Source organism: Chlamydotis macqueenii, chromosome 23, assembly GCF_036417535.1.
Source record: "Chlamydotis macqueenii isolate bChlMac1 chromosome 23, bChlMac1.mat, whole genome shotgun sequence".
In the NCBI taxonomy this organism is placed as follows: Eukaryota; Metazoa; Chordata; class Aves; order Otidiformes; family Otididae; genus Chlamydotis; species Chlamydotis macqueenii.
Window position 1 is genome coordinate 489038 of NC_141578.1, and position 15559 is coordinate 504596.

At 53.9% G+C, this 15559-nt stretch overlaps 1 protein-coding gene across 1 annotated transcript; it reads right to left on the reverse strand.

The window, feature by feature from the left end:
- Positions 1-2963: 2963 nt before the first annotated feature.
- On the reverse strand, positions 2964-14669 carry RAB44 (RAB44, member RAS oncogene family). The gene is made up of 15 exons (XM_086765902.1): positions 14451-14669; positions 14240-14354; positions 13829-14000; positions 13388-13531; positions 12932-13022; positions 12714-12809; positions 12204-12391; positions 11803-11851; positions 11390-11484; positions 7100-10872; positions 6525-6606; positions 6060-6174; positions 5310-5411; positions 4379-4455; positions 2964-3921 (listed from the first exon to the last, which is right to left on the reverse strand). Exons 1-15 carry the CDS (start codon positions 14652-14654, stop codon positions 3837-3839), a joined length of 5388 nt encoding a protein of 1795 aa, XP_086622028.1. The 5' UTR covers positions 14655-14669; the 3' UTR covers positions 2964-3836.
- Positions 14670-15559: the final 890 nt, after the last annotated feature.

Sequence of the window (15559 nt, forward strand, 5' to 3'; positions counted from 1 at the left end):
CCCCCTCTCCACCCCCAAGCACCCTCTAACTTCCCAGCATCCCTCCATAGCACCCACCCATCACCCCCTACAGCCCCCCAGACCCTACAGCAGTCCCATCAGTCTCATTTACCATGGGGGTGCCCCCCCAACCCCACTTACCCCCAGCCCCAGAGGGACATGGATGCCTATTCCTGCAGCTCAAGTGACAAGCAGTGACCATGCATGGGGATTAACCCCCTAAAAAATGTGGGAAAGCCCTAAAAATTGTGGGAAAGGCTTCCAGGAGGAAAGGGCTGGGAGATGGAGCAAGCCCCGAAACAACCCCCAGCATGAAAAGCTTGGAAGAAAGCAGGAGCAAGGGGTCTCAGCCTCACCCAACTCTCAGACACAGGCTTCAGTCCTTAATTGCAAATTAAATGCATTTTCAGAGTCAGCTGCTGGTCATGGCTGTGCGGGGCAGTTTTGGTATCTCTCTGGTCCCTTTTCAGCTTTGTTTACGTTCTCAGCCTCAACAACTTCCTGCAGTGATTAATTCTGCAGTTTAATTAAACATTGCAAGAAAAAAAATGCTTCCTCTTATCAGGTTTGAATTTCCTGCCCTGTCAATCCCAGCACACGGGAAGTGGGATGGTCTCTGTACCTCGATTTTATTGCCTCTCAAGGGGAATGGGGTGAAATTCTGGGAGATGCTGCTGCGTGAGACCCAAAACCCGGTGGCTGGGCATCGGCTTTGGTCGATGATTTGTTCCAACTTGTCGGGAGCTCGTTTGGGTTCTCTGCTTTCAAGGTGGGCGCATCAAAGCGAGAATGTGCTCAACACCTGCTGACTTTGGGCTGCTATCCGAGATCTTCGACAATCTTGGCTTGGCTGGGGCAGCTCCTCTAATTCTCGTGGAGCGCCTTCAGGAATTACAAACAGCTCAAAGGGAAACGACCTGATTAAAAAAAAAATTCCTGTGGTCCAAACAAATATGCATTTCCCTGATGCTATTAATATCTCAGCCCTTGATTCTCCTCCAAACACTCATGCATGCATTTAACAGCTTGCAAATGAGCGGTCCCTTTGGTTCTGGAGTGGGAACGTTTGCTGGGATTGTGAATTATTGAAGGTGAAAGGTGCTGTCAAATACGACGTGCTGACCATGTTTTCTGACATGCCTGCCTGGCATTTCTTTCAGCCTGGCAATGAAAAATTAATTTCCAAGTTTGGAGGGGAGGTTTGGAGTGGAGTAACGCTTGTTGCATGCAACGCCTTTGGGTGCGACCTCAATTCTTTTTGTTTCTAGACATGATTTCTAGTGGAATAAGGCAGATGTTTCTTTCTGTTTGCTGTTTTGGGAAGCTGTTTCTTTTGTAGGTCTCTCTTTTGGGCCCTGTTGGAGCTCCCTGATCTTTGCAGCAGCAATATTGCAGTTTTAAGGTCTTGCTGCATTTGCTGCCATCTAATGGGAGAATTCAGCCTTGGCGACCTCAACTCTTTTTTCTGCAAGCAAATAAAAACATTTTCCTGGGCAATCCTGCTGCCACTCGGCAAAGCAGCATTCTCTGCACATAATCCCAGCAAATTCAGGCAAAGGGAAAAGCTGATCTGATGGATGGCTTTGGTGTACGTGCAGCTGGGCAGCTGTGTATGGGGTCATGCAGCCGGGAATTGTTGGGTATCCAGTAAAATAACATTTTGGGGTTTATCAAGCTGAAATGGTGCTTCTCTTATCATGGACCAGACTTGCAAACTGTACTTAGATTTATATTATTTTAAGATAAACCAGCAAGTAGAAATTGAGAAGATGAGCCCAAAGAAACAACAACAAAAAATTGTTAGATACCCCAGATACTGAAACCAGGCACAGCTCTGAGCTGTGGGGGTCTGAGCTGTGGTCTTCACACTGCTCCCACTGCTCCATCAGTAAAAATATTTTATAACGAAATATGGCAAAGAGGGATTGACATGAAATGGGAGTATAAATATATTGCATTAAAAAAAAAGAAAATCTTTTAACGATAGAGCCAAGAGGAGGTGGCTTGTGGCAGGGGGAAAACACGTAGGGGATGGGAGCTTGAGTGGTACGGAGGTGCACAGAGGAGATAACTCATCCTTAAAAGACTCAGAAGTTCCTGCATCTCCACAAAGTTGTACCCTACCTGGTGAAGCTCATAACTCTGATTTTTTTGCTGAGCATGAGCTTGGTCCATCAGTGATCTCTTTTCATCTCCATCTGCAAATCGTCATCTCCACCGAGCGCTCTTTGGGTATCACACAGAGCTGGCCCGGTGTAAAGGGGGCATTCTGTGAGCAGCAGAGCCAGAAAGGTCTGCTCTCGCCTGGCTCTGTGCATTGCAGGTCTCTTCCGTGGAGATATATCATTGTCTCAAAGACTAAACTTAAACTGCAATTTTTCCATCAGTGGGGATGTTAATTAGTTTCAGTTACTCAGGCCTTTATTCATACAGGAGTCGTAATGTCTCACAGCTTTGCAATTGCTAAAAACAGCGCGTGGACTCCAAAGCCGGACTTTCCATGCAGGGAAAGAGAAAACAGGGACATATACACGGGCATCAGGAGCTCTTAAACCTTGTTTCTTTGGAAAGATGAGCTGTAACGATCAGAAACATGCAGAATGGTACTTTTTTTTTTTTTGTAATGTATAGTGTTATTAGAAAACTAACTCATGTTGTCACTGTATTCTTGAGAAGCAGGAACTGGCCATGATTATGCTTTGCCATAATATACATATAAATAGTAATGACAACAAAAAGCAAACCCCTCTGAGCAGAATTATTTCTCCAAAATCTGCATGTAAGCACAGTCTTTAAAACATCTATTGAACTGCAGGGGGACAAGACAACACACATAATATATACAAATACTAAAATGCCACACTGGTATTCTTATTTATTTAGTCTCTATGTCTTTCTCTGCAAAAATACAGTTCTCTGCATCAGCTGTAAAGAAAAAAAAACCCAACACCTTGAAGTTGTGATGAGTGCTTGTTTAGATTTTTAATGCCAGGTTTTAAAATGGATTCAGTACTTTGCAAAGAAGCCATCCCAGCTGCAGAAGAGCAGGGTGTAGCAGCTCGCTCTTCCCCATCCTGAGGTTTGCTGCCATAGTGCAAAAATCTGCTCTGGGAGCAACGCAACGAAAAGAGCTCTTGCAAGCATTTCTCTGATCATATATCCCACAACCCCACTGCTCTTTATTATCCTGGACGTGCTCTTGGGGCTTTTGAATTTATTTTGAGCAAAAATTTTACTCGTTTTCTGTCAAGACCCCTTACTGCTCAACTGGCATGATAAACCAGGAAAGAGAAAAAACTAGCTTTACCTTGCCTAATTGGAGAGACCTTTAGGACATATTGCATGCTTTATTGTTCCAGATCAAATCCAATCAGATTGCAAAGCCAGAGCAAAAGTCAGTGCTGCAGAGCGTTGCCGATGGCCCTAAACGCCCTTGTTTTATACGCTGGCCTTCGGGTGACTCCTGGTATTCATTTCTTTTATCCCAAGACTTGATTTTGCTCCCTGCTGCTTTCAGGATTGTTCCAGCATCTCAGATCCAAGTGGGTTCCTTTTCTGCCTCTACCCTTAGCCTGTTCTTTTGTCTCCAAAAGAAAGCTGTAAAGTTACCCAACAAGTATCTTGGAGGGCTCGTGCGCTCCGGGATCATGGCAAGAGATGAGCAGGGAAGGGGCTGGGTGACAATGGGCTCCACCTCTGCAGCTTTTGCTCTCAGCATCCAAAGGAGATCAGGCAAGACAGATGCTCGGGGAGTAGAGATGGTGTCTGAGAGCTGTTTTTATGCTTTTCTGGCTGTCGCTGCAGTTTCAGATCACAACACGGGGGTCTGTCCATCACTAGCAGCAGCCCTTCTTCTTCTGAGGTGGCTGTGGTACCACTTCTGCCTTATTTTTCAATTCATCTTCACGAACTTTGAGCAACCTGAGAGAGAAAAGGAAGCAAATTAGCTTGGTGTTTCCCCCATATTTTTATTGCTGTGCTATTTGTCTTGACAAGCATCGCTAAAGGAGGCTCAGCATGGCTGAAGGGAGTTAGGAGCCTTCCAGCTCAGCGTGATTTGAGAACTGTGGACTCTGCTAAAAATGCCAACATAAATCAGATCACAGAGAGAATTTATTTCAGTCAACCCAGGGGGAAATCAGCAGCATCCTGAAAAGGGTTTTATTAATCTCCTTGCAATGCTGACTATTCAGACGACATCTTACAGCACTTAATGTCTGGCTCATCCCAGCCGTGCGCAGGCTGCTCCGAGTTTTCCCTGACATTTGGGCACATGGAGTCTCCAGTGACAGTAACACACCAGTGTTTGGAGTTAAAAAAGCAGGAAGGGAGCCCAGTAAATTTAGGACAGCTGGCAAAATCCAAGCATGTGCCTTACCTGATTAAGTTGACCATGGACTCAGAGACATTGTGGCCCGAGGCAGCGCTGCATTCGTAAAACATGAGCTGGTGCTCCTGGAACACACAGAGGCCAAATAGAAATGTAATATTCTTGCATTGGAATAGCTTAATGTGGGAGTAAATAGCCAAGGGACAGTCATGGTCTTGGAGAAAGAAAAGGACTCAAGGAAATGAATAACTCAATAACTTATTCACTGGAACATGAGGGTGAAATCCAGCTTTTCTGGTAGCTACAAGACCAACATTTAGTATCAAGGAAAAGGCTGACACTGCAGACAGAACAAAATGTGATGCACTCTGGTTAGTGGAGTGAATACGGAGACATAACTGGATATTCCTGGGTCTTTTGTGCCTGTCAGTGACTGGTTTGGGGTGGGGTGGGGAAGCCTCTAACCCCTTGTCCTCCTGTCTCTATTTATAAAACTGGTCAACAGGTACTGGCCCAAATCCCAAAAACTTTGAAATTAAGTCGGTAAAGGCTTATTTTTATCAGCCATCTACATTTGAAGAGATAAATCGTACTTCAAGGATTTCAGTATCTTTAAAACAGGATAGGGCTCGGTGGTTTTATTATTTGTATGGTACTGGGAAAATATGTGGCACTTCACAGCAAAGATAAGCAGAGCTGAAAATATTTTAGTTTATAGATCCAGTTCCATAAACTGTTCTACTGGGGCATGATGCTGAGTCAAAACTAGAATGGCAAGGGGAAACTAAGGTGTGGAAAGGTGGAAGATGGGTTCAGAGATCACTTTGGTGACCACTGATGCACAAAAGGTAAGTTAAGGGCTTTCAACTTTCTCTGCATCTTCAGGCAGGGGCTGGTGGCATCCACCCTTAGTTGTGCTTGGGTTGTCCTAGTTGCCTAACTTGGGTGGACAGCATGCTTTAGCGGGGCCACCACCTACCTTGGCCAGACGTTCACCCTCCATGGTAGGGACCTGTCTCACCGCAGCGCAGTCGGTTTTGTTCCCGAGAAGCAGAATAGGGACTCCATCTTCTGCTCCTTCCTGTGCAATTAAAGAGGGAAGGATCAGGAGCGTGTCTGGATCTCCCTTCAATCACAGCTGGCCACGCTGTCCAGATGCATCCCGGAGCACCATGAAGGATGCCCATGGATTTGGGCTGATAACAAAACCTTAAATTCTTAAATGAGTTTAACAGCATTTAAGAAAGGGACTTTCTTTCCCTGAAGTCATCTGTCCTGGTCTATTAACAGGGCAGAGTACTGGCCAAGTCACCCTTGTAGTGAATTCACTTTGTGTTTGACTTCAGCAACCCTCCAGAAGATGCTCTGGCTGGGGTTTACAGGCACTGAGCAAGGTGATATCCCATTTTGTTCCAGCGTTTTTAAACACTGACATTGCACTTGTTTTTAATTTTTAAAAAGTTTATAATTATCATAACAATGCTATCAAAAAATACCCCAGGAAACACTGCAAAAATGTGCAAATTGTCAGTATCTGAATTTAAAACCCCCAAGAAAAAATATTTTCTAACCAAAGCAAAGCAGAATGTGCTTTACAAAAGGCTGGGTTACCCGCTGGTGTCCATCCCCCCTAACTGGTGGCAGAGATCAGGTGGGGAAATGTTGATCTCAGAGTTGCTGCCGGTTCCCAGCCCTCAGGGACAGAACGAGGTTTTCCTGCTTCACCCACCTGAATGCAGCTCAGCCAGTACCGCACGTCCGAGAAGGAGTACTCTGACGTGATGTCGTACATCAGCACGACCCCATCTGCCTTCCGGAAGAACTGCTTGGTGATGCTGTGGTACCTGCGTACATTTTAAGTGGTCACCGAGAAGGTCTTGCCTAGGAGGTTTTTCCTAGGAGCGACCTGAAATCCCAGTGGGAAAGCTAGGAATGCACATCTACAAAAAAAAGCCAAACCCCAGATTTTGCTCCTATCCCCTCACAGAGGCTGTACAAACAGCCTGAGTGCTTATTTTTATATTCATTACTTCCTTTATTATTCTTTAACAGATCACACACTGTACAGAGTCCCATCTGAAACAACTCCTCCTTTGCTCAGCAAAGCCAAGAACATTCATCTCCACTAAACTACCAGGAGAAAAAAAAATAGGAAAAGAAAACCACAGGTTGCTCTCCGTAAGCAGCACCTCACCTTTCTTGGCCAGCTGAGTCCCACAGGCAGAGAGCAAAGCGCTTGTTGTCCACGATGAAGTTTTTGACTTGATAATCCACTCCTAGGAGACACAAAGAGGGATATTTTGATACTATAGAGTTCATCCCTGTGACAGAGGATGGATGCAGAACGTGCATGGTGCATGCGTGGTCTGAGGCCGCAGCTCAAGCTGGCTGGTTCTAAGTGAACCTCTAGCTTTTAGATCTTTGATGGCTGGATTTTGGGAAGGTCTCTGATTTCATGATGAGTAAAAACCAGGTTGGTTAAGAGAGGAGAATATAGCTGAAAGGCAAAGCAGAGAGAAAAGCACTAGGACCATTACTATTGGTGCCCGACAGGCCAAGGAGGACCAGCATCATCTGCTCAGGAGCATCCAGGTGTGTGAAGTTGATGGTCCTATTTGGTCCTTGGTGACAGGTTGTACAGCACACTGGGCATAAGTTATAACATGCCCGTAATGATCTCCAGCAGCTTGTGGGGTGGAGAAAATGGAATTGTGAAGGTCACCCAAGCGGGTGCAGAGCCGTGCTGGAGAGGAGCTGGAGGAAACCTACCTACTGTAGCAGTGAGGTCTGGGTTGAAGGTGTCGGTGTGCAACCGGAACAGGAACGATGTTTTGCCCACGTGGGAGTCCCCAATAAACAGCACATTGTAGAGGTGGTCTGGGTCCAGAGAGGCTTCAGAAGAACCCCTTGGGGCAGCTCCTGCCCCATCTGCAGTCATGGCTCTGGGCTCTCCTGGGCTGGGCTCACCTTTCTGCCTCGTTTTCCACCCAACCTCTTGCTGCCTCTCCCATTGACCAACACTGAGATCTTCAATCTTATCTCCCAAGAGCTGCCTTTGAGGCCGTATGCTGCTGTTGGATGTAGCTCCCAGTGAGCTGTCTCTGAGGACCATCCCCAACTGATCATTCCCTTCAACCTGCTGGACTCTTGTGTGAAGGATTGATGCTGGTGGCACTTCTTGTTTTGGAGACTCGGCAGGTCCAGCAGCTACCTGCTTCTTTTCCATCTCGTGTGGTGGCTTCTCCTCCAGCTGCTGGAAAGCAGCATGAAGCCTCACCTTATCTGCCCTTACTGAGACCTGCTCCTGAAGCTCGCTTTGGGCTGCCTGTCCTGGAGCGCCTAGCCACTGCAAATCTGGAACGAGAACATCCTCCTGCATCATCGTTTCCAGCTTTAGCGTGCTCATTTGTGATGGCACCTCGGAGATCGGGGAGACGAGCGCAGACGCACCATCATCATGGCCCTGCTTTAGGTCTAGACCCTGAGGTTCAACTAGACTCCTTGCCCCTGCCTCCAGCCTCTCTCCCCACACCACGTCCAGACCTTGAGCTCTGTCCACAGGCCTCTCCTCTACATCAGCCCTCTCACTCTGTGGTAATTCCAGTATCTGAGTATCCTTCAGGATCTGCCCATCTGGACCAGTGAGTGCTCCCAGCTTTGCTTCCAGCCTAGGACCCTCAGCAGCAGTGGCACGCTCAGGATATGAAGCGGCCTCAGCCGGAGGGGACACGTGTGCACCAGCAGCCCCTTCCCATATGTCTGCTGTGTGAGCTGCACCCTGGCCTGCCTCCAAACCAGGAGACTGGCTCTGCTCCCCTTCCCACATCCCAGCTGCACTCAGGGGTGCCACATCTGCGTCCGTGCTCCCTCCCGAGGTTGACTTCAGCTCCTCTGCCTCTGAAAGCACTTGCACATTTGCATCAGTGCTTCGTTCCTCCAGCGTGTCCAGGATTACAGCCTCCTCCCGTGGGCCCACGCCTGCACCAGCCCCCTCTCCCTGCCCAATTCCCGCTCCCTGCGGATCAAGTGCAGGCTCGTGGGACAGCCCACGCTCACCCTGCCCTTGTGCCCCATCCTCAGCCTCCTCCTTGAGCTGAACAACTGCTCCACCCTCCCCTCCCCTTGCAGCTTCTGGGCTGAGAACCCCATGCAGCTGCGTGTCTGCCTGGGAGCCCTCTGCCTCCACCATTTCCACCAATTCTGGTTTATCAGCCTGATCCAGGGGTTGCACATCTGGAGCCACGCTCTCTTCCTGCTCTGTATCCAAGGAGCCAACTTCACTCAAGTTCTGCAGCTCTGCCCCTGTGCTCCCTCCTGGGGTCAGTTTGAGCTCAGCCACCTCTGGAAGTGCCTGCATGTTTGCGTCAGTGCTCTGGTCCTTCACCACATCCAGAATTACAGCCTCCTCCCGTGGGCACACACCTGCACCAGCCCCCTCTCCCTGTGGATGGAGTGCCAAGTCGTGGGACAGCCCATGCTCACCCTGCCCTCGTGCCCCATCTTCAGCCTCCTCCCTGACCTGAACGTCTGCTTGACTCTCCCCTCCCTGGGGGGTTTCTGGGCTGGGACCCCGCCACAGCTTCATGTCTGCCTGGGACTCCTCTGACTCCACCAATTCCAGGGCCTGAGTCTTAACCAGGAACAGCCCGTCCTGCTTGACGCCCTCTCCTTGCACCAGTTCCAGCTCCCCGCCTTTCTCTGGGTGCTGTACGTCTCCATCCACCTCTGCTCCTGCCCTCTGTCCCCCAAACGGCACGACGGGCAGAGGAGCGGGGTCCCCCCTGCCAGCGCTGCCTTCATTGGCCCCAGCTCCAGGCTGCTCCTCTGCATCCACCCGCTCCTGCTGCCGGAATCCTGCCCCATGCAGATCCATCATGGGATCACGTGGCAGCTCCTGCTCACCCTGCCCTTGTCCCCCATCCTCAGCCTTGTCCCTGAGCCGTGTGGCTGCCTGGTTCCCCCCTCCTTGGGGGGCTTCACGACTGGGATCCCCAGGCTGTGTGTCTGCCTGAGATTCCTCTGCTTCCACCAGCCTCAGTGCCTGAGCCTTAACTGGGAACAGCCCACCCGGGTCTAGGCTTCCCGCGGGTGTTCCTGCTGGGGACAGATCCTCACCGAGCACCGCAGCAGCACCCGCTTCCTCCTGCAGCCCTGACTCTGCTTTATCCTCCTCCTCCAGCGGTTGCACAGCTGGAGCCTCGCTCCATCCCTGCTCTGGCCCCGGCGAGCCGGCCTCGCTGGGGGGCTGCGGAGCTGCCTCCACCTCCGCGAGCAGCTGCACGTCGGCATCGCTGCTCTGGGCCTTCAGTGGTTGCACATCTGTTCCCACTCCACCTTCATGCACGTTGGCGGGTGGCACAGCCGTTGGCAGCGGCACCTCTGCACCCACGCTCCCTCCCCACGCTGCGTCTGCCCACGCAGACTCACCCTGCGGCCGCGTTACCTCCACCTTCCCTTTCTTGGCCCCGGCTCTGCTGCTCCCTCCACGCTGAGCTGGGGTTGGCAGCACATCGCTGTCTGAGGTCTCTCCCCAGGGCTGCAGCTCTGCACTGACGTGTTCTTCCTCCAGCATCCCGGGGCCAGGAGCCACTGGCACCTCGGGGACAACACCATGCCCCTGGACTGCTCCCATTTGCGCCTCATCCTGGGATGGTGGCTCCGGCTCCAGTTGCTCTCCTGGCGTTATTTCAAGTTTCTCAGAGAACCCCAACGGCGGGTCAGCCTCTTCCCCCAGCCCCGCGCCCAGGCGCTGTGCGTGCTCTGCCGGAGCCGCAGCCGGGCCAAGCTCATCCATGGCAAGTTGCCATCCCGTGGCTTCACCTGCCTCCCCAACCTCAGGTGGCCCCAGACCCGCCTGCAGATTTTCTCCCTGGCTTAGTGCCGCTTCCTCAGCCTCTCCTGGGGGCTGTGCTTTTTCCCAACCTGTTTTTTCCTGCATCCATCCTTCTCCCTCCATCTCCATCAGTGCCTGCTCTCCTGCCACCGTGTTCTCTCCCAGTGCTCCTTGCGGATGCTCGGCTGCCTTTAGCATCAGCTCCTTCACACTGGTGCCCTTTCCCTGCAGGAATAACATCCTCCATGCCTCCTCCGGGCTCTCTCCCTGCTCTGTGCCCAGCTCCTGAGCCCTGCAGTGCCCAGCTCCCACGGACGCACCGGCCTGTGTCACGTCTGCATCACAAAGCTCAGCTGTGGCTGGTCCCTCTTTCAGGTCTCCTTCAAACAGCTCGTGACCGACGTGGCTGGGGAGGGTCTCTCGCAGGAGCCCGGGAGTTGTGCCATAAGCTGCAGCTGCCTCCAGCCCCATTTGGGGCTCAGCATCGTCCTGGGGGTGATGGTCAGCCGCTACCGGTGCGGGGGTTGCACTCAGTGGCTTCAGCTGTTTGCTCAGAGCCACCATTGCATCATTCATGTCTCTTAGCAAAGAGCTTTGGTCAGAAAAGTGTTCCTCTTTCAGAAATCCTGGGAAAGGGTCCTCTTCTGCAGAGCTCACTCTCGGCAGGGCTCCCAAAACGCTTGTTTCTGCCGGCAGCACTTCCCAAACCCTGGAAAGGGCAGAAATGGGAGGTCAGCCCGGTCCTCAGGTTGGGCTCCAGCTCCCTCCCATCCACCTGGGCTGGTACCAGGGCCATATCTCCTCTGCCAGCTCACCCCATCCTTCTCCAAACCCCTCGGTATTTACCCTCCAGGTGTGCTGGAGGTTCACACAGGCAGCGATGGGGATGGGGGAAAAGGGAGATGCACAGCCAGGGAGTCAGACCCAAGGCAATATCCCGCCCAGCAAGCAAGCGTGCCGCTTCCCAGGCTCCATATTTACATGATGGGAGATGAAAAGACAACTCGGCCAGGTACAGCGAGTGCCTGAGCCAAGGGTGTGACGCAGAGCAATGGGCTGGGGCAAGAGATCTGATCTTGGGGTGAGAGATGAGTGGGTGGCCAAGGAGCGTTAAAAGGAATAAATATCGTGTATTGCCTGGGGAGGGTGGAGAACTTGGGTGCTCGGTACCGGCTCGCAGATGCTAAGGGCACGAGCTGAAGCAGCAGCTGCCCAGGACCCCTTACACTTGGTGGGTGCTCTTGGCTTTGGGCTTGCCATTCTGGGACCCCAGCCCAATCCGCATCTTGGAGTGGTGCCTCTCGCTCTTCTCCGGACTGGTCTGCAGCAAACAGGGTGGGAGGAGGAGAGAAAAAAAAAATGCACTTCTTGAGAGAGCGTATCCACCTGAAATGATGCTGAGCTCTCTGGCAGGTGTCCAGAGGTACCCACCCAAAATCTTGGGGGTACCAGAACCAAGGGGCTGCTACCCGCTCCCTTCCCAAGCTTCTGCAGGGCACCGTGCCAGCCCAATTTGAGAAATTTTCAGGGGAGACACTGTCTCTGCGGCAGAAGCACCCTGTGCTCTTGGCCTCCCCAGCGGTCTCAAACAAACCAGCACAGACACCCCATCCCACCCCCACGCACTCAGCTGAAGTACCTGCGGGGACATTGGGGTCTCACCAGGCAGCTCTTCCGCAGCTCTGTCCCTGCAAACACAGAGCACAGGGGTTAAAATGGCAATTGCATCTTCTTCACTGCGTCCATCCCCACCCCAGGGTTGTCCCCAGCCCTGGCAGGGTCCTTCTGGGTGAAGGATGTCCCCATCTCTGCCCATCTCAAGGGCAGTGCTGCCCTCGAAGGACATGTTCAGTGCACGGTGCTGATAGTCCTGGATCTTTTTCTGACATTTTCCGTACCAAACCATGATCAATCTGCATGGTAGAGGCCACTGAAGCACCGTGATGGCTGAGACCCATCAAATTCATTCTCCATCTACTGCATCCCCCAAGATGAAACCATGTAGGTGCAGAGGGAGATGCCAGTTACTTGGCTGCTCACCCGGGCTCCTCCGCGTACTCCCGAGCCACTGCGGCCCTCGCTGTCCACAGGCGCCCGTGGGTCTGCTGGAGCTGCTGGTGGAGGTGCAGCAGACGTTCCTCCAGCAGCCAGTTGCTCTCCTCCAACTGCCGGTTCTCGGTGCTGGTGGCTTCCTGTGTGCTGCGGAGGCTGCGGCACCGCGTCTCCAACTGTGGGACGGCAACCAGGACATTCACACCCCGCCAGGACCCCGTGCAAAAAAATGGTGGATAATCATCTCCTCTCGACTTGGGGCTGAGTTTTACCCCCCACAAGGATGGTGAGTGGAAAACTCAACTTGGGTGCTCTGGGGATGGAGGGGAGTGTGGGGCTGGGAGCGACAAAGGCGGTGATGCAGGTCCTACGTGACCACCTGCATCAAGGGCTGGTGGGAAAGACCGGGACCAGCTGTACAACACCGCATTGCTGCTACAGGCACAGCCCAGGGACCCCGTAAGTACGATGGGGGACCAGGATTTGGGGCCAGCTCACCTCCGTCTGCTCCGTGACCAAGCGCTGCACCTCCCTCTCGCTGGCATCCAGCACTCGCTGCAGCTCCACACCGTGCTGGTGGCTCCGGGCCATGCTCTGGGATGGCGACAAGGACGTTAGCACCCAGTTGCCCATCTGGGAGCCGCCCCAGGGGTTTGAGGGTGCTGGGTCCCCTCCCAGAGTGGGTGGCAAGGGGAGAGGAGCAGCTGGTGACCCACCTCCTGCTCCAGCTGCTGCTGCTTCTTCTGGATCTGCTGCTCCAGGGCCTCGCAGAGCTGCTGCACCTCCTTGCCGTGCTCAGCCATGCGCCTGCCGGGGACAGCGAGGCCGGGGGGGTGGTCACACCCTGCTGCAGTGGGTGCAGGTCCCTGGGACCCCACGCTGCCCACGGGACCCGCAGGCTGCAGCCAGGTTCGCATGGAGGGGTTCACCCAGCAAGGACGTGCCCAGCAGTCCGAGTCCGGCACTTTTGCCAGCGCATGCGTGACTGTAGGGGGAGCCCGACCCCAAACGTGGGCTCCCAGTGAAACCTGCTTGAGCCACCGGTGGAGATGCTGAAAGCACCCAGCTTTCTCCTTCTCAGGTGCATCTCTATGGCTGGGGTGAGCAGGGAGCCCCATCTGTGTCCCCATCCTTCCTGTCCCACCCCTCTCTGCCACCCTGGGGTGACTCACTTGTTCAGAGTCGCCTCCAAAGCCTCCTTCTTGCTCCTGGCTTCTTGGATGCGGTGCCTCATCTTGGCCAGAAAGTCTTCCAGGTTGCCCAGGAGCTGGGGTTCGTCCTGCCGGAGCTTCACCCAGAGCTGCCAGATCTCCTGTCTACAGGGAGCGGGGTGTTTTGTGGTGAGCATCCCCTCAGAACCCCCCAAAGCCAGGCTGGCTATAGGCTCCCAAGTCATACGGCTCACACCGCTTGGGATGCGTGGCCCTGGGGACCAGATGAGCATTGAGGTGGCTGTGATCCTGCCCCCTGCTCCTGCACTTGGGGCAAAGGCACCTCCAAGCCCTTCCTGGGCTGGCTGCCTGCATGGGGACATCCTGCCCCACCCCTTTCCCCCTCAGGCAGCCATGCCCTGTCCCGTGGGACACCCATGGGTACTAAACAGGGTGGCTTACTCTTCAGAGATGTTGTCTGTGCCCAGTTGGTCCATAAAGGCAGCAAAGTGTCTCTGCTCCTCGCTGTCCGCCCCCTCCAACGCCGGGCTGGGGAGGACCAAGCGGACTCTCCGGGATGCCTTTTTCCGACCGCGGTGGTCCCTGGCAGTTTTTTGGGAACTCAGGAACTGCCCTGTTGACAGACACCCCAAACCCTTAGTGCCCAGCAAGGCCCGAACCCTGACACTTCCCACCCCATGGCTTCAACGAGCCGCTTTGGTGCAAACCATGGCTGAGCCCTGGGTGTGGGGACACTTTTTGGGCCATCATGTGCCATCAGCAAGGGGAATGTTTCAGATCCCCCCCCGGGAAAGCACCGAGGCCACATCCAGGATCAGCCCGGCTGCTCGGACGCAGCCTGCCGGCACTCACAGAGCCCGGCAGTGAACTCCTCGGTGCTTAACCGCCCGGTGCCGGTGGCATCCAGCCCATCAAAGATGAGCTCCAGCTCCTCCGTGCTGCACAGGAAGTCCTCCTCCTGCAATTTCTAAGAACAAAGCGAATCAGGGGAAAAACCTACCCATCACCCAGTCTCCAGCCACTTTGGTGGCCTGTGACCCAAGAAGACATCCCCATCCCCTACCTGCATGTCTGAGCGGGTGATGAACCCTGTTCGGTCCTTGTCCTGCTCCCTGAAGAAGTCCTGCACCCACTGCACTGTTTCGGATGCCAATGGTGCCTCCTCAATGGTGGCTGCGGCCAGCGCCTCGCTGGAGCCCTCACGCAGCTGTTTGCGCCGGCTGGAGCCTATGCGTCGGCCCTTGGTGGCCGCCCGGCGCTCAGCCATGGCTCCCAGCTCGGTCCTGTCAAGGGGGTGCTGAGCACAGGCAGGTGCTGAGCCTCAGCCGGCTCTCTCCTTGCCAGAGACCTTTGCTCCAGTGTGGTGGGAGACGGTGGGGCAGGACTGAGCTGGAAATTCATTTTAGTTGGTGTCAACGGCCCCCGGATTTGGCAATAGGGAGAGAGGCGTTTATCTCTGACCGCATGGCGCAAACGGAACCTCGACCCACAGCAAGCGATGACCAACCCCACGGGCTGTGAGCCCAGCACCCACTGGGCGAGCCGCTTCTCCCGCCACAGCCAAGTGTCCATCCCAAATCCCCCCATGTGCTGCCCTGGCTACAGAGGATGCGCAGGGCACCCAGGAGGTGACACCAGCAGAGGACCAGCCAAGGCAACACTGGAGGTCTGGGCCAAACCCAGTGGTTCCACCTGCTTTCTCGCAGCTCAGCAGCAGATTTTAAAATTCCTCCCCCGGCTTTCACAGCCGTGAGTCACCTCTGGGGAGAGCTGCGCGAGACCGCGGGGAGGATTTAATCACGCCTGCGCACTCGCCCCAGCTTGCACGGCCTGGGCTCGGGACCCCTCCCCGCTGCCCTCTCCCTGTCCTGGATGGGCGGCAATGTCACCAGCAGCCACCGTGCCATCCCGATGAGGGGCTGTTCTCTGCAGAGCTAAGCCAAAACATGAGCGAAGGAAACCACGGCCACGGAGAGCGGTGATGCAGAGCCAGGGCCACGCTCGCGCTGGCTGCAGCCCAGCTTTCCGCTCCTGGCCTGGGAACCCGCCCGGCTGCTCTAGCCCTCAGCCCTTTCCATTTGCAATCTGAAACAGTGATTCCGCTAAATCCCGGGGTGCACCAGAAATGTGGGAATAGGCCCCAAAAACATCCCTCTCCCCTTAAAGCACAGC